The sequence below is a fragment of the Hemicordylus capensis genome, chromosome 7 (assembly GCF_027244095.1).
Source record: "Hemicordylus capensis ecotype Gifberg chromosome 7, rHemCap1.1.pri, whole genome shotgun sequence".
Taxonomy (NCBI): Eukaryota; Metazoa; Chordata; class Lepidosauria; order Squamata; family Cordylidae; genus Hemicordylus; species Hemicordylus capensis.
Genome location: NC_069663.1, coordinates 22,444,058 through 22,470,717, shown reverse-complemented (window position 1 = coordinate 22,470,717; position 26,660 = coordinate 22,444,058). Strand labels below are relative to the sequence as shown.

At 45.9% G+C, this 26,660-nt stretch overlaps 1 protein-coding gene and 1 long non-coding RNA gene across 6 annotated transcripts; both read right to left on the bottom strand.

The window, feature by feature from the left end:
• Positions 1 to 3,211: 3,211 nt before the first annotated feature.
• LOC128333132 (uncharacterized) lies at positions 3,212 to 9,687 on the bottom strand. The gene is made up of 5 exons (XR_008310857.1): positions 9,492 to 9,687; positions 7,660 to 7,756; positions 6,238 to 6,360; positions 5,196 to 5,315; positions 3,212 to 3,540 (listed from the first exon to the last, which is right to left on the bottom strand). It is a non-coding gene; the product is annotated as an uncharacterized LOC128333132 (long non-coding RNA).
• Positions 9,688 to 19,008: 9,321 nt separating this feature from the next.
• On the bottom strand, positions 19,009 to 26,660 carry LOC128332434 (interferon-inducible GTPase 5-like). 5 transcript variants are annotated; one of them, XM_053266709.1, is made up of 3 exons: positions 26,566 to 26,660; positions 23,228 to 23,292; positions 19,009 to 21,396 (listed from the first exon to the last, which is right to left on the bottom strand). In XM_053266709.1, the coding sequence occupies exon 3, from the start codon at positions 21,381 to 21,383 to the stop codon at positions 20,193 to 20,195; it is 1,191 nt and encodes a 396-aa protein (XP_053122684.1). In that variant the 5' UTR covers positions 21,384 to 21,396; positions 23,228 to 23,292; positions 26,566 to 26,660; the 3' UTR covers positions 19,009 to 20,192. The 5 variants fall into 5 exon arrangements, with proteins under 5 accessions (XP_053122684.1, XP_053122680.1, XP_053122683.1 ...); XM_053266705.1 differs by lacking the exon at positions 26,566 to 26,660 and adding an exon at positions 26,166 to 26,189; XM_053266708.1 differs by lacking the exon at positions 23,228 to 23,292 and having other exon boundaries at positions 26,566 to 26,612.

Below are 26,660 nucleotides of genomic sequence, written 5' to 3'. Positions count from 1 at the left end.
TCAGATTAATGGAAGTATTGTGTGTGTGTGTGTGTGTGTGTGTGTGTGTGTGTGTGTGTGTGTGTGTGTTGTTTTGGTTTTTTGCTCTGCAACTCCAGAGGAACATTGGAAGCACTGGCATCTTGTTCTTTCTTGTACACAAGTGTGGAGTCCAAAGAAGGCCGTTTTGCAAATTCGCAGAACACATTATCAATGCAGCCACAGCATTCATGGCTCAAATCAGAAGCTTTAAACCCCTACCCACCATCAAAAGTCCTCTGATTTATTTTATTTTATTTTACTTATTTATTTGATTTATATACCACGCTTCCAAAAATGGCTCGGGGCACTTTACATTTACTCTGATGGTCTTTCTGCTTTCCCAGCATGCTTTGTGCTGCCAGCAGAAAGGAAAGGCCCCATTACATCAGCAGTTGTCCTCTGAGTGTCCATGAAAGAGCTGGAGGCGGGCTCAGCCCTGTTGAAGTTCCTGCATAAGCTGGATCACAGAGTATGCTTGGCAAAGTGGCACCTCCATGACTGAAGTCCCTAGATCCCCACCTCTCTATTGTTTCCATAGCTGCTATACCCTGATAGCTGGGGTAGAAAGGTTAAATTGATTTACCCAACCAGAAGAGCAAGGGAAGAGGGCTTGGTTAAGCACACAGTAGACAAACTGGGTTACCCCAACTTGAGGAACCTAGGCTAGAGGGATTGTTATGAGTCCACACAAGCATTAAAATGTGAGTAGTCCACTTTTGGCACAGACAGCAGGGAAATGCTTGACTAACAAGCAGAAGGTTGCCAGTTCAAATCCCCGCTGGTACTATATCGGGCAGCAGCGATATAGGAAGATGCTGAAAGGCATCATCTCATACTGCGCGGGAGGCAGCAATGGGAAACCCCTCCTGTATTCTACTGGCCACACCCCACACAGGTGATGTCATATGCAGGGGGCGTGGCTGGCACATGTGAGGGTTCTCTGGGGAGAGCGGTGAACACCAGCCCACTTCCCCCTAGATACACGACTTGCCCTACTCTCACCTTTGATCAAAGAGGTGAAGGTGGAAAGGGGATAAGACCAGACACTGTGAGCAGAATTTCCCACTTTCCAGAAAAGAACCCACCTAGTCTGCACTTGTTCCTTCAAGAACAGCTTGCCTGGTATGTAGGGAACAGTAGGTGAAGAAGCATTTCACAGCACAGAGGTCAACATTAGTGCCTGCCTGTTCATTATTACCTTTAGACAGCATCCACTGTTTTAGAGTGGCAGCACCTGCCACTGTCTTATAACCAGGGCTGGAGTTGTCCCAGGCTGTGGACAGTTTCCAGGGCAACTGGTCAGGACCACGGTCAGAGCTCCTCCAGCGAACTGGTCAGGACCATGGCCAGAGCTGATCTGGCATCACAACCAGGGGAAAGGGGAAGTTGCTCCAGCAGTGTGGGGATTCCTAGTGGCAGGGGTCACCAGTGGTGTGCCTCCCAGCCTGGCTCCTATCTCATGCTCTCCACCCTATTCTTTGTGGGGTGGGGGACAGGATCCAGGGCTAGGGGCATGACATGGAGTTTCTGGTCCACTTTCTGGCATTTCCAGGTGGGGCTGGAAAGATTCCTGCTGATAACCTTGGAGAGCAGCTGCCAGGCAGTGTAGACAGTACTGAGATAGATGAACCAATGGTCTGACTTGGTCCCGGATTCCTGTGTTTCTACACACTGGTTAATGGTTTGTTTCCAAGCAAAGTTCAAAATGTTAGTTCTTGTAACCTGTAATATTATTTATGCACGAATGTGCTACATACATATTTACATATGATTTGATGTATTTATTTTTGTATTGCATTTTTATCCTGCACTTCCTCCAAGGATCTCTGGGCAGTGCACATGGATCTCTTGCCCCCAATAAAAAACCCTCCCTGTGAGGTAGGCTAGGCTAAAAAACACTGACTGGCTCTAGCTGACCCAGCAAGAATCATAGCCAATTTGAGCCTTGGTCTCAGGATCCTACTCTAACCACTGCACCACCTTGCCTTTCATATTCTGGGTCTGGGATTCTTTTGGCGAACTTCTTGTCCCATATGAAGCCATCCTTGCCTCTGGTCATTATTGAAGAAAGAATTTTCTTCTACATGCCTCTGCTTTTGAAACAAAGTTTTTCTCAGCTATAAACTGAATGTTTTCAGTGGTGCCTACGGTATTACACAACTTATTCCAAGGGAGATTTTTCAGGCATGGTATAGCCTATGTCTTGTGCAAATGTATTTTTTTAAAAAATTATTTTATTTTTACATATTTCTATACCGCCCAAAACTCACGTCTCTGGGCGGTTCACAACAGATAAAAACAGCATTAAAACATTAGTTCAAACAAAAACATGCTAGGCATGTGCACGATTGGGCATGTTTTATAAAATATTCTATAAATATTTCAGAATGTTTTGAAAATATTTCTGTTATTTTATCTTAGTCATGGAGGAGGAAGTTTCCTCCAGTTCTGGGGGGACAGCAGTTTCCAGGACCCATGTCATAAACTTTAATTTTGCTTGGAAAGTACCTGGGCTCTAGATCGGTCAACTCTGCTCCTTTCTGTAGCATCAGAAGATTGAGTAAGGGAAGAGGAGGATGCAGTTCATCCAACTGTAGTTTCAGGCTACATTCAGCTGATGCCAAACCATGGTGGAGATGGGCTGACACCCTGTCTCTACCAGGTAGGGCCGGGAAAGTCTCCTGCCTGAAACCGTGGAGAGCTGCTGCCATCAGTGTTGAGAATACTGTGCCTAATGGACTAATGGTCAGACTTGGAATAAGGTAGCTTCCTGTGTTCGTATGGGATCATTATTTTCATCCCCGTTTCCTCCCAGAAGGCTTACAGCATCCTCGCAATGTTTTAAAATGCTGAGTTGATGCCAATTTGCAAACTTCTATTTCACTTCTAGAAATCTAGCCCGTTCAACCGGAGGCGCTCTTACCCCTGGACTTCAGGGCCAAAGTCCAGGGCCTCCACAGCCCCGGGGGGGCCCCCAAATCCTCTTTAGTCTGTCCCAGGTGGTGTGGTCACTTGACGGAGCACGGTGATGCTGAATTTGCAGGGGAGGGGGGCCTCCAAAGGCTTTTAGGTCCCCGCTCCAAAATTACCTAGGTGCACCTCTACATTCAACTGGTGGAAAAAAACAAGTACCTGCCTGCCTACCACTCCCACCACCCCCGAGAAAGCAAAAGGATCCAGGCAGAGCAACTCATTTCCAGGACAGCTTTATTCAAGGTCACTCCATAAAACAAAGGAGGAGGCAGGTCCCTCTGTCACGTCGTGGACTCCAGTGAATGGTGTGAGGGATGGAGGATGAGACCTTCTTCCATGCTGAGTCAGTGGGAGAGGAGCACTACAGGAAGCCTTTCATCAGCAGGACCCCCACAAGGGCAAGAAGAAGGGAGGCAGGTGAAGCAGAGGCCTTGCTACATTCTACCTTGGTAATTTGAGTGGGCCCTTGAACTTCATTTTGGCCTTTACCACTACAGATATGCTTTGAAGAGCAACTCTTTGCAGTGGATACGACAGTTTGCCCAACTGGAGATGAAAAGCAAAGGTTTGGGGTCAGCCAAATCACCATTCCATACTACCCAGATAGGTTCCCCCCTTTATAGCCCATACCGTAGTTCTACAGCTGGACTCAGAAGGAATGCTTACACCCAAATATTGCTCTAGGGGCCAAATATCATGTTGCATCATTAAACACTGTGAGGCTGTGCACTGTATTTTTCATTGCTAACTGGAAACATGGTAGAATCCACATCAGGACCATGACAAGACGAGGGGGCTTTAACCATTCGCCTTCGCTGCAGTCCTAACTAGATCAAGGTTCCCCAGCTGCTATTTGATCAGGCAGAAAAGCTCCCATTGGCACTAACGGGCCAATGGTGGGCTTGCTCAAGACCCTTGTTAGGGACAACTGGCATCCAAAGTCAGCAGGGACTGTAGTCGAGACACTGGGTTCCAAAGGAACTAAACATCCCATAGATCCTGGCAGAAGGTGCAGCAGTGTTTCAGGATGGTGGGACCCCTGGGAAATGTGGGTTGTCAGAACTCTATCCAACAGACTGTAAGGAATTCCAGTCCTGTCTTGAATTCCAGGAATAATATTCTGCAGAAAAATCTCATTCCTGCAAATATGCTTGGTTCAGGTCTTTCATCTACACTGGCAGCATCAGAAAAAAAAATTGAGGAGGGGCAAAGTGCATTTATGGGTGTGCGAGCTACTTCCTGCATATTAGATTTCTGAAACAAAACGGAGGGAGGAAGCCACTCTCTGAGAACTGGCTCTGACCCCCAACTTAGAAGCAGAGTCTCAGCCATATATCATGCTCCTGCTTCAGCACAGCTCAAGCAAGCTTGGTACTCACGGGAGCCCACAAACTAATGGGTTGGTTTCTATCCTATGCTGATTTTTTTAGAACTTACATTTATATGTTAAATATCCTCAATTCGATGGTTCTATCACTAGACTGATGGATGAACAGTTTGACTCAGTATACGGCAGCTTCATAGTCCTTATGCAAACCTTAAGCCTATTGAATGGCCGGACGTTTTAGGTATGTGCACAACCCATGAAGTAATGCAACTTGGCATACAGTAAGGCTGTTCTCAGGCCTAACCCTGGCCTGGGTAAGAACTGCAGCCTAACCCTGGTTGAGAACCGCCACGACTGGGCCGGATCTTTGGCGGAGCAGTGCCGCCTAGCCCGGCTACAAGCCCAGCTTTTTGCCTGGGTTAACGGTGCCAGCGCTGTGGGATTGTGTGCCTCCTCAGGCTTCGTTTAACCCATGAAGAAACAGAGACGGGCGCCTGGAGCAGCTGTCTTCCGGGGGAAACCCCCAGTGCACCATACTTGGTATGTGGTGCATTTTGAGGTACCCGGAGGCCGGGATGTATTGTCCTGGACTCTGGAGCTCTGTGTTGCCTAACACAGCAGAGGATCATCTGGGAGCATGGTTCTTGCTCCTGGAAATGGTAGATGGATCATCTAGGGGGGAGGCAAGCTTCGCGAAGCCTTCCCCCCACCGACCTGCTCCCCTCCCACCTGCCTGTATGATAGCTCTAGTAACTCTTTTCCCTTCCCCTAAAAGTCTTGGGTGTTTCACCTGGGAGGGACACCAGAAAGTCACTTGAAATCTCACTTTTTTGCTATCTCAGTGCCCACCCTACTTAGAATCTATTTCACTCACATGCTGTGGTTTCAGTCCAAATGGTGGCACAGATATCTAGACCTTGGCGACAAGTTAGCTTGCTTCCAGTACAGGGCCGCTCTCCAACGCCTATGCACGTTTCACACTCCAAAGAGGCACCTGGAGGAGGAAGGATCACAAAGGAGATGGGATGGGGAAATTACTAGGCTGTCTGCCAGGGAAAGGAGGCTGAACCCCACATGAGTGGGTAACCTGGCACCCTCTAAAATTCATTGGAGTTGCAACTCAGGAGGGCCCATTCCTGGAAATGGTTTTCAATGATCTTCCAGGAAAACGTGAGTGGAGCAAGAAGGCCTCTCTTGCCTCATAGGGTTGTTGAGACAGGTACCATCCAGGTGCATGGGTGGATTTTGTAGTTCTGTTGGCCAGGAAGTGAGTGAGATCAGGTTCGCCCATCGGCAATGCATCCTGGGGTGAGTTGGCTGGGAACATACCTGGTGCTGAAGTGTGCGGCAGGTTGACATGTAGAGCTGAGCCCCATGCCAGAGCCCTGGGAATGCCCACGAGCCCCTACATCCAGCCTCAGGCAGGATATGTGTCGTGCAAACCCACCAATCTTGGCCAATTTTCTCCTACTTGTGGTATGGGACCTGGCTTCTGTCCCTCACTTCAAATCTTAGTTACAGATGGCGGGATCTGATAGCACAAGCAAGCCCAAACATGCCGATGTTGGTGGGTTTTCATGACACGCCCAATGCCAGCATACCCTTTCCAACACAGGAAGTAGCGTTGCGCTCACCTTCAGGGCTCTGGTAGCACCACCAAACCTCATGTCCGGCACTATGTGTGAACCCACCCATACTCTGAGACTGGAACTCCATACAGTTTTAGGCAAGCCAACTCTCGCGTTGTTTTAGAAATGACATTTCTTGAGCACTGCAAAGACTGCTTATTTCCCCCACCAGTTACATGACATCAAATTCCGGCCACTTGGTTCTGATTCAGCCTCGTGAACCCCGATGGAACAGTTTCTCCTCCCCCCCAATGTGGGGGTGGGGTGGGGTTAGCAGCCCCTCCATACCTGTGGCAAGGAGCCCAGAAAAGAAGAGGAGTCCCAGAAGAGCCTGCATGGTGTTGGGAAGTCAGCAGTGAAAGATCCAGTAGAAACGGTCTCCAATGAAGCAGATCCTGGGGTCTGAATGAGCTGCAAAAACATTCAGAGTCAAGATGCCTCGATAATTCTCCGCTCCTGATTTTTATCCTAGGTTTTTGAGTTACAAATAGCAATAGCAATAGCACTTACATTTATATACCGCTCTATAGCCAGAGCTCTCTAAGCGGTTTACAATGATTTAGCATATTGCCCCCAACATTCTGGGTACTCATTTTACCGACCTCGGAAGGATGGAAGGCTGAGTCAACCTTGAGCCCCTGGTCAGGATTGAACTTGTAACCTTCTGGTTACAGGGCGGCAGTTTTACCACTGCGCCACCAGGGGCTCATAATGACTGGGCTTGTTCTGTCTTGCTCCTGAGGGCAGGGCTTGAAGCAATGGCTTGCCGTTACAAGGAAGCAGATTTCAGGCTCTAGGAGTTAGGAGGAAGTACTTAAATCTAGTCACCATAAGTAGCGCAGCGGGGAAATGCTTGACTGACAAGCAGAAGGTTGCCGGTTCGAATCCCCACTGGTGCTACATCGGGCAACAGCGATCTAGGAAGATGCTGAAAGGCATCATCTCATAATGCGTGGGAGAAGGCAATGGTAAACCCCTCCTGTATTCTACCAAAGAAAAACCCCAGGGCTCTGTGGGCGCCAGGAGTTGACACCGACTTGATGGCACACTTTACCTTTACCTTACTTAAGTCTAAGCCACCTAATGGTGCAGTGGGGAAATGACTTGCCTAGCGAGCAAGAGGTTGATGGTTCAAACCCCCGCTGGTGTGCGTCCCAGAATATGGGAAACTCCTGTATCAGACAGCAGCGAGGAAGGTGCGGAAAGGCATCATCTCATACTGTGCGGGAGGAGGCAATGGTAAATCCCTCCTGTATTTGACCAAACACAACCACAGGGCTCTGTGGTCACCAGGAGTCGACACCAAATCAACGGCACACTTTACCACTTTAAGAGCTGTTCGGCAGTGGGACAGTTTGCCCCCTGCAGTGGTGGGCTCTCCTTCGCTGGAGATTTCAAAAAGAGGCTGGACAGCAATCTTTCAGAGATGCTGTAGCAGCTTTCTGCACTGATCAGGGGTTTGGAATAGATGACCTCTGAGGTACCCTTCCCACTCTGAAATGTGATGATTCTAGCCTGACTTTCAGCATCCTAGCCCCCAGTTAAAACAACGTAAAACAAACTAGTGAGCAGTCTTTAACGTACTCTCGCCCCTGGGTGCCAAATGGGATTTGGAAACAGTAGAGGGGAATCACTTTACGAGAAGGAGGATGAGTCTATCTAGCAAACTATGAGTAAGACTACGGGCACACACACACACACACGCTGGACCTGTTTGTGTGCTTTAGCAGATCTCCAGAAAAGAGCAGGCAATACTTCCAATAGCATGAAGATAGGTTTTCTCTCTTGTTAATGGCGCTGTCTTCAGCTGTGGAGGAATGGTCCAAGAACAGAAATAGAAAATTGAGGGGGGTCCCTTTATTTATTTATTTATTTGTGTTTGGGGGGGAACCTATTTATTTGATATATCTTCTGACCCAAAGGCTCTCGTTACTTCTAAGTATATTCCCTGTAAAAGGGTTTCCCAGATGTTGTTGACTACAACTCCCATCATCCCCAACTGCAATGGTCTTTGGCTGGGAATCATGGAGTTGTAGTCAACAACATCAGGGAATCTCTCTCACAGGGAGCACTGTAAGGCTCTAGAAGTAACTAGAGCCTTTGGGTCAGAGGATATATCAAATAAATAATAATTTTAAAAAACAACAACAAACAATTAAATATTTAATGTTTGTTTTCTTTTTTTCCTTTTTCATTCAATGATGTTACTATTCTTACGATAGTTATTATTTTATGTTCTCAGTTTTAACTGGGGAAAAGAGAAAGAAACCCCACCCCCACCCCCACGGACATGCACACGTGCACACGCGCACATACACACACACTGTAGTGTTTCTGATTTAAGTAATGTGAATTTTAATACTGGGTGTGTGTGGCTTCCAATGATATTTCTCTTTAAATCACAAGCAGTTCATTAAAATTAGACCAGATCACCAAAAATCCCCCTTCTTTGCCACTTCCATAAAAACAAATTAAAATGTGAACAGGGAACAAGTATCAGTTATCCAGAACTGAAGTTCAGAAGTCCATCTGTCCTTCCAGTATAACCATAAGAATGTTAGCAACTCCACAGGAGAAAGGGGTTTTTTTGTCATGTCCTTATACTTCTTCTGCAGTGAAAATAGGGGAGGGGGAGACCCTGGAGGGCCCATCTTCACTTCTTGTCCCAGGGTCCTCTCTGAGGAGAGCTGGTCTTGGGGTAGCAAGCATGACTTGTCCCCGTAGCTAAGCAGGGTCCACCCTGGTTGCAGATGAATGGGAGACTAGAAGTGTGAGCACTGCAAGATATTCCCCTCAGGGGATGGAGCCGCTCTGGGAAGTGCAGAAGATTCCAAGCTCGCTCCCTGGCAGCATCTCCAAGACAGAGCTGAGAGAGATTCCTGCCTGCAACCTTGGAGAAGCCGCTGTCAGTCTGTGAAAACAATACTGAGCTAGACACGGGCGTAGCAAGGTTGGAGTGGGCCCAGAGACAAGATTTTAAAATGCCCCCCCCCCAAGCTCAGCTCATGAAGTAAAGAAATCTTAAATGAGGCTGAATAGTGGTAACAAAAAGCATAGTAAAAGTCTACACACACACACACACACATCCTATTTTTAAAGGGCTTTGTAAATTGTGGACGATGCAAGTCATTTAAATGGTCCTAGAGAAAGACATGCTGTTCTGCTAGCTCCAGGTCTTAACATTCACATCAATTTTGGAGGATGAATACAACTGAATGAAGCCCGGGTGGGTGTGGGGCTGGGGGAGTCAGTCATGTGACTTGCCTCTGGGGGGCCCCCAAGGCAGTGGGCTCCCAGACAACTGTCTCCCCTTGCCCTATTATAGTTACGCCCCTGGAGCTAGATAGATCAATGGTCTGACTCAGTATATGGCAGCTTTCTATGTTCCTATGTTCCACTCCAACCTTGCTATGCCTCTGCTTCCAGCCCTTAAGAAAAGCCACCCTGATATCTGCCTGCAGCCTCCATGCACTAGGATTTCAACCACAATATGACCTGAAACCCATCCGTGCAGCAAAATGGATGACAAAGTTGTAGCTTACCACAGATGCCTGAAGATTTAAGCTTGGTGCTCCGCAGTGTGTCAGATAAGATGTTCTTCCAGAACTGTTGAACTCACTCTCATAACAATCTTTATGAAGTTGGGCACGCCTCTGATGTCAAATCAGAAACTTAACTCTATTTTAAAGTTTCTATTTCTCAGAAATGGCACCAGATTTCACTTGCATCAAACAATGCGGAAGGTGTAAAAGCTGGAATTAAGGGTATTTTTAAGTTTCTGTTTCTCAGAAATATCACTAGGTTTCACTTAACATTGAACAATAGGAGAGGCGTAAAAGCTGGAACAGAATCGAGTGGGCTGGAATGACCCCTTTAAGAATGAAACTGGATCCCCCAAAGAGCACTTGAGGAGGAGGCACTTGAGAACAATGTTTTAGAACTGAAATCTTCCCAATATGTACATTTTATTAACCTTTTCGTGGCCAGGAATATCCCAGATAGGGATGTGCACTGAATGGCATTCGCGTTCCATCGAGTCAGTTGTTCCAACAGAACAAACTCAGAACACCTAAAATGTTCCAAGTGTCATTTTGGACTCCAAAATGGCACTCCGCTGGCCTCTGCGCATGCATGACCACCATCTGCATAGTGGTGCTGACCACACAAATGGCTGCCACGTGTGCGCAGAGGCCAGAAGAGCACTCTTTTGGAGTCCAAAATGGCACCCAGAACATTTCAATCATGCTGCCTCAGTATGGGGTCATTTCCTTCTGTTCTCGAAACAGGCCCTTCGTTTGAAGGGCATTCTATTCTAAGCTTGGAACACTTGGAATAGCCCATTTCGTGGTGAGACCATCCAACCATGAATCGTTCTGCACATCCCTAGTCCCAGAATTTTCCAGAGCAGTGTGGGCCATTCCTGGCAGTGAATAATTTCTTTGTCACAAAATGCAGCCTTGCCCAGAACCCTGGTGGGGGCCAGGCCCCTTTCAGAACTGTCCCTTGCAAACTTTGAAAGTGGTGCAGGGAGGGGGAGAAGGTTTCCAGCAGCCTCCTCTCTTCTTCTCTCCTCTCCTCATGGTTCCTGAGAGTTCTTCAAGGAGTGTGAGAAGGAGTGTGAGAGAAGTTTTGCTCTTTTCAAAACCTGCACGAGGCAGATCTCTCCTGAAGAGCTGCTCCAGTGGCTGGGTGGTGGTGGTGGGGTATCTTCCTGCTCCGTTGGCGCCTCCTAAGGTGACCACCTCACCATGCCTCATGAAAGGACCGCCCCGTCTCCTCTTCCTGTTTACAGCTCAGGGGAAGCAACAGACAGCACTAATTAAATGTGTTCCCCACACGTAAAACTCACCACCCTGCACACACATGAGGACCATACTACAAGTCTCCGGTTCTAGGTTCATGGATCCCTAATAGGATCAGTTCTCTGAGGGGGAAATCCCGATAATGAATGGATTTACAAAAATGAATCAAGACCCTCTGAGTCGGTGGTGCTATGAAAAAAAAATGGTTTATTTAGACTTTTCCATAGCAGAGCATAGATACAACAAATAATCAGAATAGAAACATAAAAAATATAAACCATCAGTAAAAGAGAAAAAGTTAAATACAACAACAACAAAAAGAGCAAGTGTGGTGTAGTGGTTAGAGTATTGGACCAGGACCAAGGAGTTCAAATCCCCATTCTGCCACAAAAGAAAACTCACTGGGTGACTCTGGGTCAGTCACTTCTCTCTCAGCCTAACCTACCTCTGGTCTCCCTGGTCCTAGTCCAACAGTCTAACCACTACTGGTGGTGTGGTTGCCCGGGTGGGCACGACGATGTTTAATTTGCAGGTGAACGGGGGCCTCCAAAGGTCCAGGCTCCAAAATTACCTAGGTGCACCTCTGATCATGACATGCATTTACTGAAAATTTTCATCTCAGGACTCCAACAATAACTGAACATTCTCTGGGACCCTGTTTGTTTGAACTTTAGTTAGTTAGATCCTTGGTTTATAATTAATATGGCAAAATAATAGTAACCCTTGTCTACACACTACATGCCCTGCCACCAGCACCAACATGGATTGAAGAGCTCATAACAGAAGGACTGGTTTCAGATGCACAGGGAAATCAACATTTTATTCCACATTTTATTGTGAAGGAGTCCTTGGCAGATTGCCAAGGAACCTCTGCACATCTTCCATATAACCCCCAAGCTTTGCAAAGGATTATGGGAACGGGGAGTAGTGTTCTAGGACACGAACGTGTTTCACATCAAGTGCTGGCCAGGCCTGCTGGGCCTTTGCCACTATGACTCACAAAACATTCCTATGGATGCATATTGTATTTATTAGCTATTTATTTACAATATTTATACCCCGCCCCTCCAGTGCACTACTGCTCGAGGCAGCTCACAACAATAAGATAGACACAAGATACAATAAAAGTAATAAAATTAACTAAATTAAACAAAGAAACCAAAAAAAGGTGTCAGATTAAAAAACACAATCATTATTCGGTTCATATTAAAACGGAAACTTATAAAAACCTAAATAACCTACCAGATAACCAGAGAGAGAGAGAGAGAGAGAGATTGTCCAGAGAAGCTTGCCTGTGATTATGGATCCTTTGACTAAAGATCCCTCGATAAACTTTGGTTCCTTTTCTTTCCCATGTTTGAGTTTTGGTTTTTATCATGTGCATGGATCATTCACTGCATGATTGGGCTCACTTTCCTTCCAGATCTTAATGTTCAGCAGCTTTTGCCAAAATATTCTCAGCATCTTCTTCAATGTCATTCAGAAAGTTCTTCAGGAGTAAGAATGTGGCTGTGAAGGAAAGTCCTCCTCCAGCTAGAGAACTCACCACAGGTATGACATCCAGAGCTAGTTCTAGCACTGTCAGTGTTGCACACACCGGCGATCCAGACAAGCGCTTGATTACATATTTTGAGGTGATCTCATTGGCCATTGGTGACTTTTTGACTGCAGACTTCAGTACCTCAACGGGTTTCTCAACCCGCCTCGCAAGTCTAGAAAGGGAGTCTTCATCTAATCCAAAAGCCATGCAGAATTGTTTCATGTACACTACCAACATGGCAGCATTACAAACCAGAGATGCCCCTGGGATAGGTGTAGCCCCAACACCACCTGATGTAAGGGACAGTTTCCATATAAGACTATCCAGAACAGCCTTTTTCTTTTTCAATATTTCTCTTGAGAAAGTTGGCACAGCCAAAACTAATGCATGTCTCTTGAGATCATCCAGTTCCTTCTCCAAGGAGTCTTGAAGGAGAGGGAAATCATATTTGTCCAACTCCCATCTAGATATCAGAAAAACCCTTGGAGAAGACTGTCCTATCACTTTCAAATTCTCACAGCAATAATTCCTTATCTGCTCAAGTGTTTTGTTCTCACTGAAATTTAACTTCCTTCTTTCAGCATCCATACTGAGATCCACCTTGGTATGCACATAGTAAAACTTCTTATTTATTTTCTGAATTTCAACCGAGAGCTTGGTGTGATTGACAGTGAAGCGTTCTGCAACAATGATGAAGAAATCAAACTGGTTGAAGTTTACTTTCTCTAGATAGTCTTCTGGTTCAAATTCATTTGTCCCAATTCCTGGTAGGTCCCATATTCTTATTCTGGGAAATTTGGGATGGAGATATCTGTGTGGATCCATGGTTGTTTGTGTCACTCCAGTTTTAGCTGCACCCTCTTCATCATCTGACATATCCCTTATGGCATTAACCAGGGATGATTTACCAGCACCTGATTCTCCTGTGATGGCAATGTCAAGTGTGGTATTGTCCAATAGATCCAACTCTTGTTGAACTTGGGTTATCACATCTTGGAGACTTCGCTGTTCCAAATCAGCCTGTAGCTCTTCAAGTTGGTTGCCTACGACTGCTCTTGAAATGATTCCACCCATGATAGTTCTTCTTGGTGGTTCAGTTGACCTGAGTGAGGAGTGGGAATATTATGTTTATTAACCAGCATGAACAAAGCCAATGAGTTGGTGGTGGCAACTCAAATTCAGGTCTTTTCTAGGGTGGCCCCAAGGCTTTGGAATTCAATTCATAACAAAATTAGAGCCTCCTCTTACATGGATGTTTTAAAGAAAAATCTGAAAACATGCCTGTTTAATCAGGTTTTCAATTTATAACTTAAAGTTTTGAGTTTTAGATTTTTTAAAATCTATTTTTTAAATTGTTTTAATTATGTTAATGTTTTCATTGTGTTTTAGATTGTGAACTGCCCAGAGATTTGCATATACGGGAGTACAGAAATGTGCCAAATAAGTCAATTTAAAAGATAAAAATAAATAAAATATTAGAACAAATCAAAATCTGTCAAACATATACAAAAATTATTTGGAACAACCAGAGGGGGTGAGGGAGAGAATATGTATAGGTCAGCCTGCTAGTCAAGCTCCTTCAGTGTTCCTGTGGAAGAGTGTGAGAAAAGTTAAAGACTAACTGATACATAGGAACATAGGCAGCTGCCATATACCGAGTCAGACCATAGGTCCATCTAGCTCAGTATTGTCTACCCAGACTGGCAGCGGCTTCTCCAAGGTTGCAGGCAGGAATCTCTCTCAGCCCTGTCTTGGAGATGCTGCCAGGGAGGGAACTTGTAATCTTCTAAATGCAGGCATGCAGATGCTCTTCCCAGAGCGGCCCCACCCCCTAAGGGGAATCTCTTACAGTGCTCGCACACATTGTCTCCCCTCCAAATGCAACCAGGGCAGATCCTGCTTAGCAAAGGGGGCCATTCATGCTTGCTACCACAAGACCAGCTTGAGTGCTAGCATATAGCTGTATATAGCCAGGCTAACAGACAGGGAAATCATTTGACTTCATATTTGTTTGTTTGTTTCCTTTTAAAAAATCCACTGGGATGAAGGATTCATCAAAACAAGTTTGATTCTCATTTACCCAACAAGAATTTACGTTTGATTCTCATTTACCCAGAAGAAGTAGCTTAATCATCTGTGATACTTAAGCCACCCAAGATCATTTGTCAAAATGTGTTTGGTATATTATCACAATTTTACAAATCTTAAAATAATATGAATAATAAAACACCAATTTAAATATGAATACAATACAGTATCTATCTATATATTTCTCTAAGGCATACCCGTCGCGAATCCCATGCGTGGCAGCTCTTGCGAGAGTTCACAAGCAGCTGCCGGATAGTGATGGGGATGGGGGAGAAAATGGTGGTGGCAACTGGCCAGCTGGCGGGCAAAGAAAATGGCAGTGAATGGAGGCGGCTGGCAGGGAAGAGCCACTCCTGGCCGTGTTGCAACTGCAGCGGCCATTTAACTCCCAAATGGGGGCCACATGGCCCCCACTCAGGAGCTAAACCAGCACCCACGCATCTGACATCCTGATTGGTGGCAGCCCGGGTTCTTTGAACCCATTTGCCCAATGGTGGTTCCACCCCTGAGCCACACTATGACCTGAAATCCATGTGTTTAGCAAAATGGATGACCAAGTTGTAACTTACCACAGATGCCTAAAGACTTTCGCTAGGTGCTCCACAGTGAGACAGATGAGATGTTCTTCCAGAACTGTTCCACTCACTCTCACACAAATATTTATGAAGTTGGGCAGGCCTGTGATGTCAAAAGAGAAACTTAAGGGTATGTTTAAGTTTCTTTTTCTCAGAAATGACAGGAAGCATCACTTTCATTGACTAATGGGGAACCTGGGAAAGCTGGAACAGAATTGAATGGGCTGGAACGACCCTTTTAAAAATCAAACTGGATCCCCCAAAGAGCAGGATGTGTTGGAGGTGGCACTTGAGGACAACATTTTAGAATTGAAATCTTTCAATTATGATAATTTTATTAACCTCTTCATGGCCAGGAATGTCCCTGATAGAGATGTGCACAGTACAGCATTTGCATTTCACTGAGCCAATTGTTCTGACAGAACAAACTAAGAACACCCCAAACGTTCTGAACGCCATTTTGGACTCCAACATGGTATTCCTCTAACATCTGCGCACACACGACAGCCATTTAAATGGTAGTGCTGACCACACAAATAGCTGCCACGTGTGCGCAGAGGCCTGAAGAGCATTGTTTTGGAGTCCAAAATGGCACTCAGAACGTTTGGGTGTTCTGACTTAGTATGCAGTCATTTCATTCTGAGCTTGGAAACCCAGAACCACCCATTTATTTTATTTTATTTTATTTTACATTTTTATACCGCCTTTCGTTAAAAGAAAACCCCATTCCACTCTGAGACCATTCTGACCGTGAACCATTTTGCACATGCCTAGTCCCAGAATGTTCCTGAGCAGCCTGGGCCTTTCCTGGCAGTGAATAATTTATTTGTCACCAAAAAAACCCAACCTTGAGTTTGATTTGCTAGACAAGGGAGGGGTGGGTACTGTTGCTGGGCATCATGATGCCTGTTCAAAATGTGCAATGAGAACAAAGTGACCAGATGCAGCTTTACCCGAGAAACCTGGTGGGGACAAGCCCCCTTTCAAAACTGTCCTTTGCAAACTTCGGAAGTGGTGCAGTCATGGGAGAAGGTTGCCAGCAGCCTCCTCTCCTCTCCTCTCCTGATGGTTCCTGCGAGTTCTTCAAGGAGTGTGATGAGAGGTGCTCTTTGCAAAACTTGCACGAGTCAGATCTCGCCTGAAGATCAGACCATTACAGAGACCTTAGGCTGTGTATCATGTCAGCCAATACTACTACTGCTACTAAAACATATCTGGATGGTGATGGTGGACGTTGAGTTTCCCTATTCATGACAACAGGGCTGCCTTTGAACATGCAGAAGCCCTGGGGCGAACCATCATGGAGATGGCAGCCATTGTTATTGGAGAGGAGGAGAGCAGGTCTTGTGGTAGCACACATTATTGTCCCTGCTAAGCAGGTCTGCCCTAATTTACATTTGAATGAAAGACTACATGGGAGCACTGTAAAATATTCCGTTTAGGGGATGAGCCATAGCTCAGTGGAAGAGCATCTACACATGCATGCGGGAGGTCCCAAGTTCAGTCCCTAGCAGCATCTCCAGATAAGACTGAGAGAAATGCCTGCCCGAAACCTTGGAGAGCTGCTGCCAGTCAGTGTAGACCAGGGATTCTCAATGTTGGGTCCCCAGATGTTGTTGGACTTCAACTCCCATAATCCCCAGCCCCAGTGGCCTTTGTTGGGGTTTATGGGAGTTGAAGTACAAGAACATCTGGGGGCCCAACGTTGAGAATCTCTGTACAGTGCAGACAATACGGACCAAGGGTCTGATTCGGTATCAGGCAGCCTCCTATAATTATCTAAATTATATAACTATAATTTATTAGCTGTGTTTTTCGTAGGCAAGATGGTTTACATACACATAGAAACATTCTCAAATGAAAGAGTATTGGAAAACCTGCTCCATCTGTAAGAAAAACCCAACCTTGAGCTTTGCTAGACAAGGGAGGGGAGGGTGTTGTTGCTGGGCATCACAGTGTCTGTTCAAAATGTGCAACTGTACGATACAAATGAAAATGGTGCTCCTAGATCACCAGCATTCTTAAACAGTTCAGCTTTGGGCTTTCTCCATCCTGAATCACAAACCACACCTGCAGGAATTCCCTCTTCTTCATGACAAATGACATCAAGGCCATTCTCACGACCACCTCTACCTGGGCTAGCACAGCCCTACCCAGGTAGAACTGCTCTTGAGAACCATCGGGATTGGCCCTCCCTCACCACCTGGCTGTGTGACATTTCCTGCAAGACAAGTGTCTCATGATTTCAGCCTGAGATTTTTAATCTGCGGTTGCTTGAACAGATTACACACAAAGAGAGACACACCTGCAGTTTTATCTCCAATTTTATTATTTTTCTTAATTGTTTTTTCTGAGATTGTGAGACACGCAGTACCAGCAATCTTTAGTCCTTGGTCCGATACGTAGCTCCAGAATATGTGGCCCTTCTTCAGTGAATTTTGCAATCCCAAGGGCATTTTCCGGACTACAAGATTTGCAATGGTTAAAGCATTGCAAAGTCTGTCGGAATAGTGCAACGTTTTCATACTGGGAGTAAAGGGTTGTTCAATGCTTTGTTTTAGGCTACTGGCCATTCATATTTTCCATCCACGGCAACGTGTTTTCAAGGCAGGACTTGTCCATATTCTCCTTGAAAGACATTTACCTGCCCCTCCTCCCTGCTGTATTTGGGCCAATTGAGTTGGGGGTGGGGGGGTGATGTGATGATTTTTTAAAAAAAGATTTCTCGGCTGCCTTGTGCAAATCTGCCAGCAGGGGGAAGCACCGCTCCAAAACAAAAACACTTTGTTTTGTTTGCAGAAGTGCACCCTTGCCTTCCTACCCTGCCATGCACGGGTAGAAGCAGTCAAAGAAGCATTATTTCATGCCTGAAAAAAACTATCCACAGCTCCACACGCTATAATGCGTAAAATGAGGGGCAAGGCTCCCTACAATGGAAAAATACAGTTACTTTCCGGCAGTGCTTTTACCATGCTCTATAGCAGGGATTCTCAATGTTGGGTCCCCAGATGTTATTAGACTTCAACTCCCATAATCCCCAGCCAAAGTCCACTGAGCCTGGGGATTATGGGAGTTGAAGTCCAATAACATCTGGGGACCCAACACTGAGAATCCCTGCTCTATAGCATAGGCTTCAAGACTGAGCTGTCCTGAAACCCTGGTCAAGCCAAATGGCCAAGTTAGCCATCAGAATGGGTCCCTCTTAGGGTTCTACATCTGGACATCGTAGAACTGGTGAAGGTGCAGAAGAGGGCAACCAAGATGATCAGAGACCTTCCTTATGAGGCAAGGCTACAACGGCTGGGGCTTTTTAGTTTAGAAAAAAAGACGACTGCAGGGCAACATGATCAAGGTATATAAAATTATGCAGAGAGTAAAGAGAGTGGGTAAAGAGGTTTTCTCCCTCTCACACAACACTAGAACCCGGGGTCATCCCATGAAACTCAATGCCAGGAAATTTAGGACTAACAAAAGGGAATCCCTTTTCACATGGTGCATAATTTATCTATGGAATTCAACCAAAGTTCTCAAAGCAGTTTACATAGAAATAAATAAAATTTCGCCCCTGTCCCCAGAGGGCTAACAATCTAAAAAGGAAATATAAGACAGACTCCAGCAACAGCCACTGGAAGGATGCTGTGCTGGGGACGGATAGGGCCAGTTGCTCTCCCCCTGCTCACTAAAGAGAATCACAACTTTGAAAAGGTGCCTCTTGGCTCAGTTAGCAGGGGCCTTCCCACCACCCCATGCACCCCAAGATGGTGCAGGGGCTTAAGAGGGCGCCATTTCCCTTAAAGGAGCACACACACACCCGCGCCGGGCAAAGCATAACACTGGATGGTAGAAATGGCCATCTCCGCATGGTGCCAGTTGGATCCAGCTTTCGCCAAAGGTTCACACAGGCCAGATAAGCAATTCATCAGGAGGTGCACGCTTAGGGCTGATGGGGGCAGTCGTAGACCCATTTTTTCACTGTGCTCCTTGACTTACAAGTAGTATTAGGCCTGGCTAATCCAAGCATTGTTCAGACAAATAAAAATAAAGATAGGATTCGTTTCTCCTCTGATGTCTCTTTATTTCTCAGTTAACAAACAAAATAAATGTCGGCATTGGGCCAAGGCACATTACCTTAAGGAATAGTTGCATACAAAATAGAAATGTCAAGCATTGACATGATGTCAAGGTACAAAACTTAAAGAAGAGGGTTTCAGTTTCAAAAAGATAATAGCAATAGCAGAAATCAAAAAAGATGCTAAAAAGCACGCCGCAGGATAAATCTCCCTCCCTACCCCTCCTCTCTCGGCTTGCAAGAAAAAGCTGTCACAGTTGACTTCCAGATGTCTTCAAGCCTGCTTTAGTGTCCACTCAAGGTGTTCGCCTTCTTTGCCAAACACACTGTAGCAAACCTTGATGTGTGTATGTGTATATGTATATGATGTATATTAATTACAGTTTTTGCTGTCATTGAGCAGTACACAAAAAGAAATACACACAGAAGCCCAGTAAGATAAATCATATATGTAATTTTTATCTATTTTAGCTTGTCTCTTTTTAAATTGCAGTTATTTTTAATTTCAGCCTATTCATGATATTTTGCATTATACTTGCAATCACCTTTAATTTTTAACATGTAACTTATAAATTAACTTGTAATTTTATGCTGCTCTTTGACCATAATAAAGGTTGATTGATTGATCAATCATTAAGGTATATAGTAACCATAGAAATTTTTTTTAAATCAGACTAAACATTTCATAATAAGCTCCTCGTGAATTCCAGTGGATATGAAACAAAACATAACCACCTTATAAGATATTATATTGTTCTGATCAGCTAAAAGGTAAATAAAATTAAAAGAATGGAAACTCCCTGGATGGCGACTTATAAAAGATGTTATATATTTATGCCGCCGATCTCCATAAAATTGACAGTGGGGAAGCACATGGGTCGTAGTTTCAATGGATCCCGACCTACAATAACAGAGAAGTTCTTTATAATGAATTTTTGGGTTCCTCCCTTGCAAAACTGCTGTTTGTAGGGCATTGCAACAAGCTAAAGTAAGGCTCTATGATATTTTGATACTGGGATCAAATTTAAATATCTGGCAAGGTTTGAAGGGAAGGGATGCTACCAATCAGACATTCAAATCTGACTTCTTTATGTTTGAATTATGGTTTCATGTCTTCCTATGTTTTCTGCTTGAGATTCTCTTCCCAGATCCATCTTCCTACTGGGCCTTTAACGCTCAGCAGCTTTCGCACCAACCTTCTCAGCATCTTCCACAACATCATCCAGAAAACTGCTCAGCAAGTAGAATGTAGTTACAAAAGACAGCACTCCACCGGCTACAGAGCCCAGCATGGGTATGAAATCCAAAACCAGTTCTGCCCCTGTCAATGTGACACAAAGCGCTGATCTGGTCAAGCAATCGATTACAAAGTCTCTTTTGATCTCGCCAGCATGCAAGGTCCTGGTGATAGCGGACTTCAACACCTCCACGGGTTTGCCCACTCGCTTGGCCAGTCTCTGGAGGGAACCTTCATCCAAGCCAAACATCTTGTAGAATCGGTTCATTATGCATGCCAAGATGGTGAGATCGCAAGCGAGAGAGAGTCCTGGGACAGGAACTGTTCCAAAAGCACAGGAGAGAAAGGATACCGACCATATCAGTTCCTTCATCGCAGCTTTTTTCTTTTCCAGCATGTCCCTTGAGAAAGTTGGCATGCTCATAATTAAGACATGTCTTTTCATGTCATCCAGACCCCCTTCTAAGGCCTTTTGCAAGAGAGGAAAATCATATAAACTCAAATCCCATCTGGAGATTAGAAAAACCCTTGGAGAAGACTCTCCTGCCTTGATCAGGTTTTTACAGCAATCATTCCTTATCTTTTCAAGGGTTTTTTCTTCACAGAAATTTCTTTTTCTCTTTTCACTGTCCATACTGACATCCACCTTAGTGCGCACATAGTAAAAATTCTTCTTTAGTTTCTGAATTTCACGGGCCAGGTTGATTTCATGCTCTGTGAAGTGTTCTCCAGCAACGATGATGAATAAATCATACTCACTAAACTTTACCATCTCTAGGTACTTCTTTACTGGAAACTCAGCTGTCCCGATTCCTGGCAGATCCCAGAAGGTTACTTTGGGGGACGTGGGGTGCTGATATGCCTTTCGTTCCATTGTTGTTTGTGTCACCCCAGTTTCAGCTGCATCTTCATCGTCATCTTCCATCTCCCGCAGAGCATTGACAAAGGACGATTTACCAGCACCTGTCATCCCTGTGATGGCAATGTTAAGTGTGGCATTTTCTAATAAATCCATCTGCTTTTGAGTTTCAGATGCTGCAGATGAGATATCTCTCTCTTTTAAAAGATCCTTCAGTTTACCAAGTTCATTTCTTATTAAAGATTTTGTGATAGTAATCCCCATGGCAGTTCTTAATCTGAAAAAGAAAATAAATATTGTGACTGTGAATGGTATTTGATACTGTTGCAATGCCATCTCAGTTTGTCAATATCAATTTAACTACTCTTAGAATTGATCCTTTCCATGCTCATGAGCATGCTTGGAAAAGTACAGGTGACCCTCGCATTTTTCTTCTTCTTCTTCTTCTTCGGTAGTTTCACCTTTTCATGGGCAACCTCCGTGTACAAGAATTCAGTGATTGTAGGGTGTCGTTTCAGTCTTCTGCGGGCTCCCCCCCTCCTTACAGCTGTGTGGTGTCTCCCACCCCTCATTTGGCCAGGGGTTCTTGGCTGCTGCTCCCTTTATCCTGCATCTTGTTTAGGGTGAATTCTGCTGGGTCAGCCAGCTGCTTCCTCTCATCCATAGTCCACACCATGTGTCTGGACTAGGAGAGGGAATGAAGGTAAGAGGAAGACCCTGGACCTGCTGGAGCATGGATGGGCTAGATGCCTTATCTACCCTAACTGCAGCCGAAGCAGAAGTACTGCTAATTAAGATTGGAGTTCAATTTCCAAGTCAAGTACTTCAAAGCCTTGCGGGGTTTGGCACCTGTTTACCTACAGACCCGCCTCTTCCATGCAGTTACATCCCGTCCAGTCAGATCTGGTCAGATTGCCCTTTTGTCAGTCCCCGATTTCCGAGAGGTTCGGGGAGCTAGAACCCGTGAAAGGGCTTTCTTGGTTGCTGCCCCACTTCTCTGGAATTCCAGGGAGTGAATGAAGGTCAGAGGAAGACCCTGGACCTGTCTGAGTTTAGATGCGCCAGATGCCTTATCTACCCCAACTGCAGTAGAAGCAGCACTGCTGAGAAGAGTACCGCTAATTAATATTGGAGTTCAATTTCCAAGTCAAGTACTTGGAGTAAAATCAAGTATTTCGGGAATGCATCTGATAGTTAGGAAGCCCACATGCCTAGCTTCTGCTAGAGGCCTCCTCCAAGACCGCCTGGAGCTGGGAGGCCACCACCTTCTCAATCACCTTGCCCAGCCATGGAAAATTGGAGACAGGCCTGTAATTGCTTAACTCTGAGGGATCCAAGGCAGGCTTCTTCAGAAGTGGTCTAATGATTGCCTCTTTAAGACAAGGAGGCATCCTGCCCTCCCTCAGAGAAGCATTTATGATCTCTACCAGGCCTTCTACCACAGCTTCCTTGCCAGCTTTTATAAGCCATGTCGGGCAAGGATCAAGAGGGCAGGTGGCAGGCTGCACAATTCCAAGCAACTTGTCCACATCCTCAGGGGTCACAAACTGAAACTGATCCAGGATCATCACATAAGGGGAGCTGCAGTGCTGGACACCTCGGCATCAGACTCTGTAACAATTGTGGAGTTTGAATCTAAGTCGGCCCAAATACGAGCAGTTTTGCCCACAAAAAACTCCTTTAAAAGTCACAGCGAGTAATTGTTGGTTCCAAGCACTGATTCGAGGGGGAAGGGGCGCACATTAGCCCCTTCACAACCCTGAACAACTCCGCCACACGTGAACTTGCTGACATGGTATGGGGCGGGGGGAAAGAAATGATTCTTTGCTGCACGTATCACCTGAGCATAGATCTTCAAATGCTCTCTATGTCATAATCTGTCGGATTTGAGTCGAGTCTTCCTCCACTTGCGCTCTAGTCGTCTACCTCACCGCTTCAGCCCCTGTAGTTGTTCTGTATACTAAGGGGCCCTTTTCACCCACCCCTGACCCTAGTCCTGCACACACACCCCAGACATTACCCAGAGGCAGTAGGCTGCAGTCTCACAGGGGGAAGCAGAAGCAGGCCGGCGGTAGCAGAAGGAGCCAACAGTGCACACTCGGTCTCACCTCAAGCGGCAGTGAAGGGGAAACAGATGATGATCTTCACACTCCTCTGCTAGGCTTCTAGGGGACTGAGAGACAGGAAGCGTTCCTATAAAGCCCAGAGCTAGGCAGCTGACTCCAGGAATTGCCGAGTCACCCACCCCTGGCCCTAGTCCTGCATACACGCCCCACTGCCAGCCAGAGTAGATGATAATGAGCGAGATGCACCAAGAGTTTGACTCAGATAGCAGCTTCCTATGAGCTGGTTTGAATTGCATACTGGTTTGAATTGGAAGAGAGCTGGTCTTGTGGTAGCAAGCATGACTTTGTTGCGGGGAAAAGATCCCTCTAGAATCCAGCCTTCCTGTTTGATTCAGCCACTTTGCTTTCATCCGTCTATCACTTGGATAGAGAATGGGGCGTCTTGCCAGAACCAAAGAGGATTAGACTCAATTCTCGCCAATATACTTGTTGTCTTAACTGAATGAAGTCAAACAACAAGGGTACGTGCTCAAAGAAAGCGCTTTATTTCATGTCATGAAAGGCACGAGTATCATCAGAGTGCATCTGGATGATACTGCGCGCCGAGTTATACAGCAGGTAAATTTTTATAGGTTTCAAACATACATGCATATCAATAAAGCAATTAATACACGTCATTAGTTATCAAACTTACATATTCCAGAGGTGTCATCTAGAGCCTGAGAAGATGATTAACTACCTGGCTTCTGACAACTTTAATCCCTATGGTATCTTTTCATACCAGTCAGACCCTCTTTCAGCTGGTGAAGGAATTCAACTAATGGCCTGTGCTTGACCACTCCTGGTACCTGTTGCCTCGGTGGGCCCCTCAACCCACATTCTTGGGAGGGGGGCTTATTGCTCTTAACTCTGGCCTCCTGTTAGTTTCATATTTCATTAGGGATGTGAACCAAACTTTTGAGTTACACTTTAACATATACTTATTTGTAGGCCTGGATTAAACATTTCATTATCAACTTGTCCCCTTAAGCTAAGCAGGATCCACCCTGGTTGCATACGAAAGGGAGACTAGAAGTGTGAGCACTGTAAGATATTCCCCTTAGGGGATGGAACTGCTCTGGGAAGAGCATCTAGGCTCCAAGTTCCCTCCCTGGCAGCATCTCCAAGATAGGGCTGAGAGAGACTCCTGCCAGCAACCTTGGAGAAGCCGCGGCCAGTCTGTGTAGACAATACTGAGTTAGATAGACCAATGGTCTGACTCAGTATATGGCAGCTTCCTATGTTCCACACTTGAAACCACTGCTGCTCCTCATATACCCTGCTCCAGTTCGGAGATATTGCCAACAAACAGAAGATGGAGGCTCTGGTGTTCTGACCCTGAAAGGGAAAATGTAAGGTGCATTGCCTGGGCAGTACAAGACCAGGGAGAATTCTCACTAGAGAGCCGAGTGCTTTGGCAACTGAGCCAGGGAGAAAGCTTGCCTGTGTGGCACCTTTCTACCACCAGCTTCCATGGGGTGCACAGAGAGAGCGAGAGCCTCTTGCCTCAGACCCATGCCAAGCAGACAGGGCCCCCTTGGGCCTGCAAGCCTCTTCCCTTGTATCATGAGCTGACTTGCTTGCCTTGCCCTTCAGAAGCAGCAGCCGGAGGCCCAGGGCCAGGTGCTTCTGCTCAGATAAGTCCCCCGTTTCATTTTGAAAAACCCAGAGGGACCGCACCTTAGCCTATCTGGAGCGCCCTGCTGCTGCGTCTGGGACACCAAGCCTCCTCCGACAAGGAACTGCTCCTCCCACCCCAGGCAAACACATCCACGCAACAAGCAACTCCAGGCTGTGCCTGCTGCGGCCACCCACAAAGGCCTGGCCTGATCCAGCAAGGCTCCTGTGTGTGACTCTCTTGGGAGTGGTGTGTAACATTATTCATGGAGTAGAGGGAGCGGGCAGAGAGAGATTTTGCTCCCTCTCTCCCAGCCCTAGAACCAGGGAGATATTCGCACATGGCTTCAGGGTAAATGTTGAGCGAAGCCACTTCAAACTACACTCATGGCATTGAGGGAAGCACCCCCTCTCCTCCACACTCAGGTTTTGTTTTGAAACAAGTTCACATGGCATGTGTCTGTGTTATCCTTCTAGCCAATGCGGGGTGGGGGTGGGGGCAGAGAGAGAGAGAGAGCGAAAGCTTCCTAAAGAGCTAGAACTGCAGTTCTGGGTTCATTCTTGCAGATTTCATTCTGAGATCCATTTTGGAATGCACATAGTAAAACTTCCTATGCATTTTCTGAATCTCACAGGCCAGCTTGGTCTCATTGTCAGTGTATCGATCTGAAGCAATGATGATGAAGAAGTCATACTTGCTAAAGTTTACCTTTGCCTCCTCCCGCGCAGTATGAGATGATGCCTTTCAGCATCTACCTAGATCGCTGCTGCCCGATATAGGTGTTACTATAGTCAGAAAATTGCCAGAATGGATGGCATCACTGAGCCAGGCTGGGTCTGTAGGAGTTTTACTTAACTCTCTTCCTAGTGGCACAGCGGGGAAATGCTTGACTAACAAGCAGAAAGTTGCCGGTCCGAATCCCCGCTGGTATGTTTCCCAGACTATGGGAAGCACCTATATCGGGCAGCAGCAACATCAGAATATGCTGAAAGGCATCCTCTCACACTGCAAAGGAGGAGACAATGGTCAGCCCCTCCTGTATTCTACCAAAGACAACCACAGGGCTCTGTGGTTGCCAGGAGTCGACACCGACTCGAGGGCACAACTCTACCTTTACCATCCTAGGCTAGTTATCCAGATGGGGTCTCTGGCATCAGCTCTGAAAACCGTAAGTGCAACCAGCAGGAAGGCAGGAGGCCAGGTTTCCAGGGAATTTGCATTAACTTATGCAATTCCACTAATTAATTAGTTGTTAAATAAATATATTTTCCTATATCATGTAATTATTCAGAAATCTAAAATCTGAGGAGCACCATTTCTTACCCAAAGCATTCCAAAAAGAGAATCTAATAAGTTTCTTCTTCTTCATACAGTTCCAGGAATGGTAATAAAAATCATATTGCAAATTCGAAATACTGGAGACAAGCGACCCGTTACATTGCAGCCAGGTGTAAAGAAGCCCCTTCTCCATCGCAAAGGTTACAAAAGTGAGACAATAAGGCAGAGCTAAAGGATGAACTGCAGCACGGAAGGGAAGAGCTTAATTTCCCCTCAAAACAACCCCCCCTCCCCCAAACAGAACAGACCCCCAAGCTGGTTGTTACCCCTGCGGATTCCGTATCCCCTTCCCCACAAAATAAAGGAGTGACAGAAGAATTCAAAGGCAACGGCCACCGTAGTAACATTGCATGTCAGAATCTGACCTCCTCCCAGGAACACCAACCGGAATATAACGTTCTTGCTGATCTGGCAAGAAGCGCCCACAAAGGAACCAAGAAGACTCCCAACAAACGCTTATAAACTGCGCCTGCGCGTTAT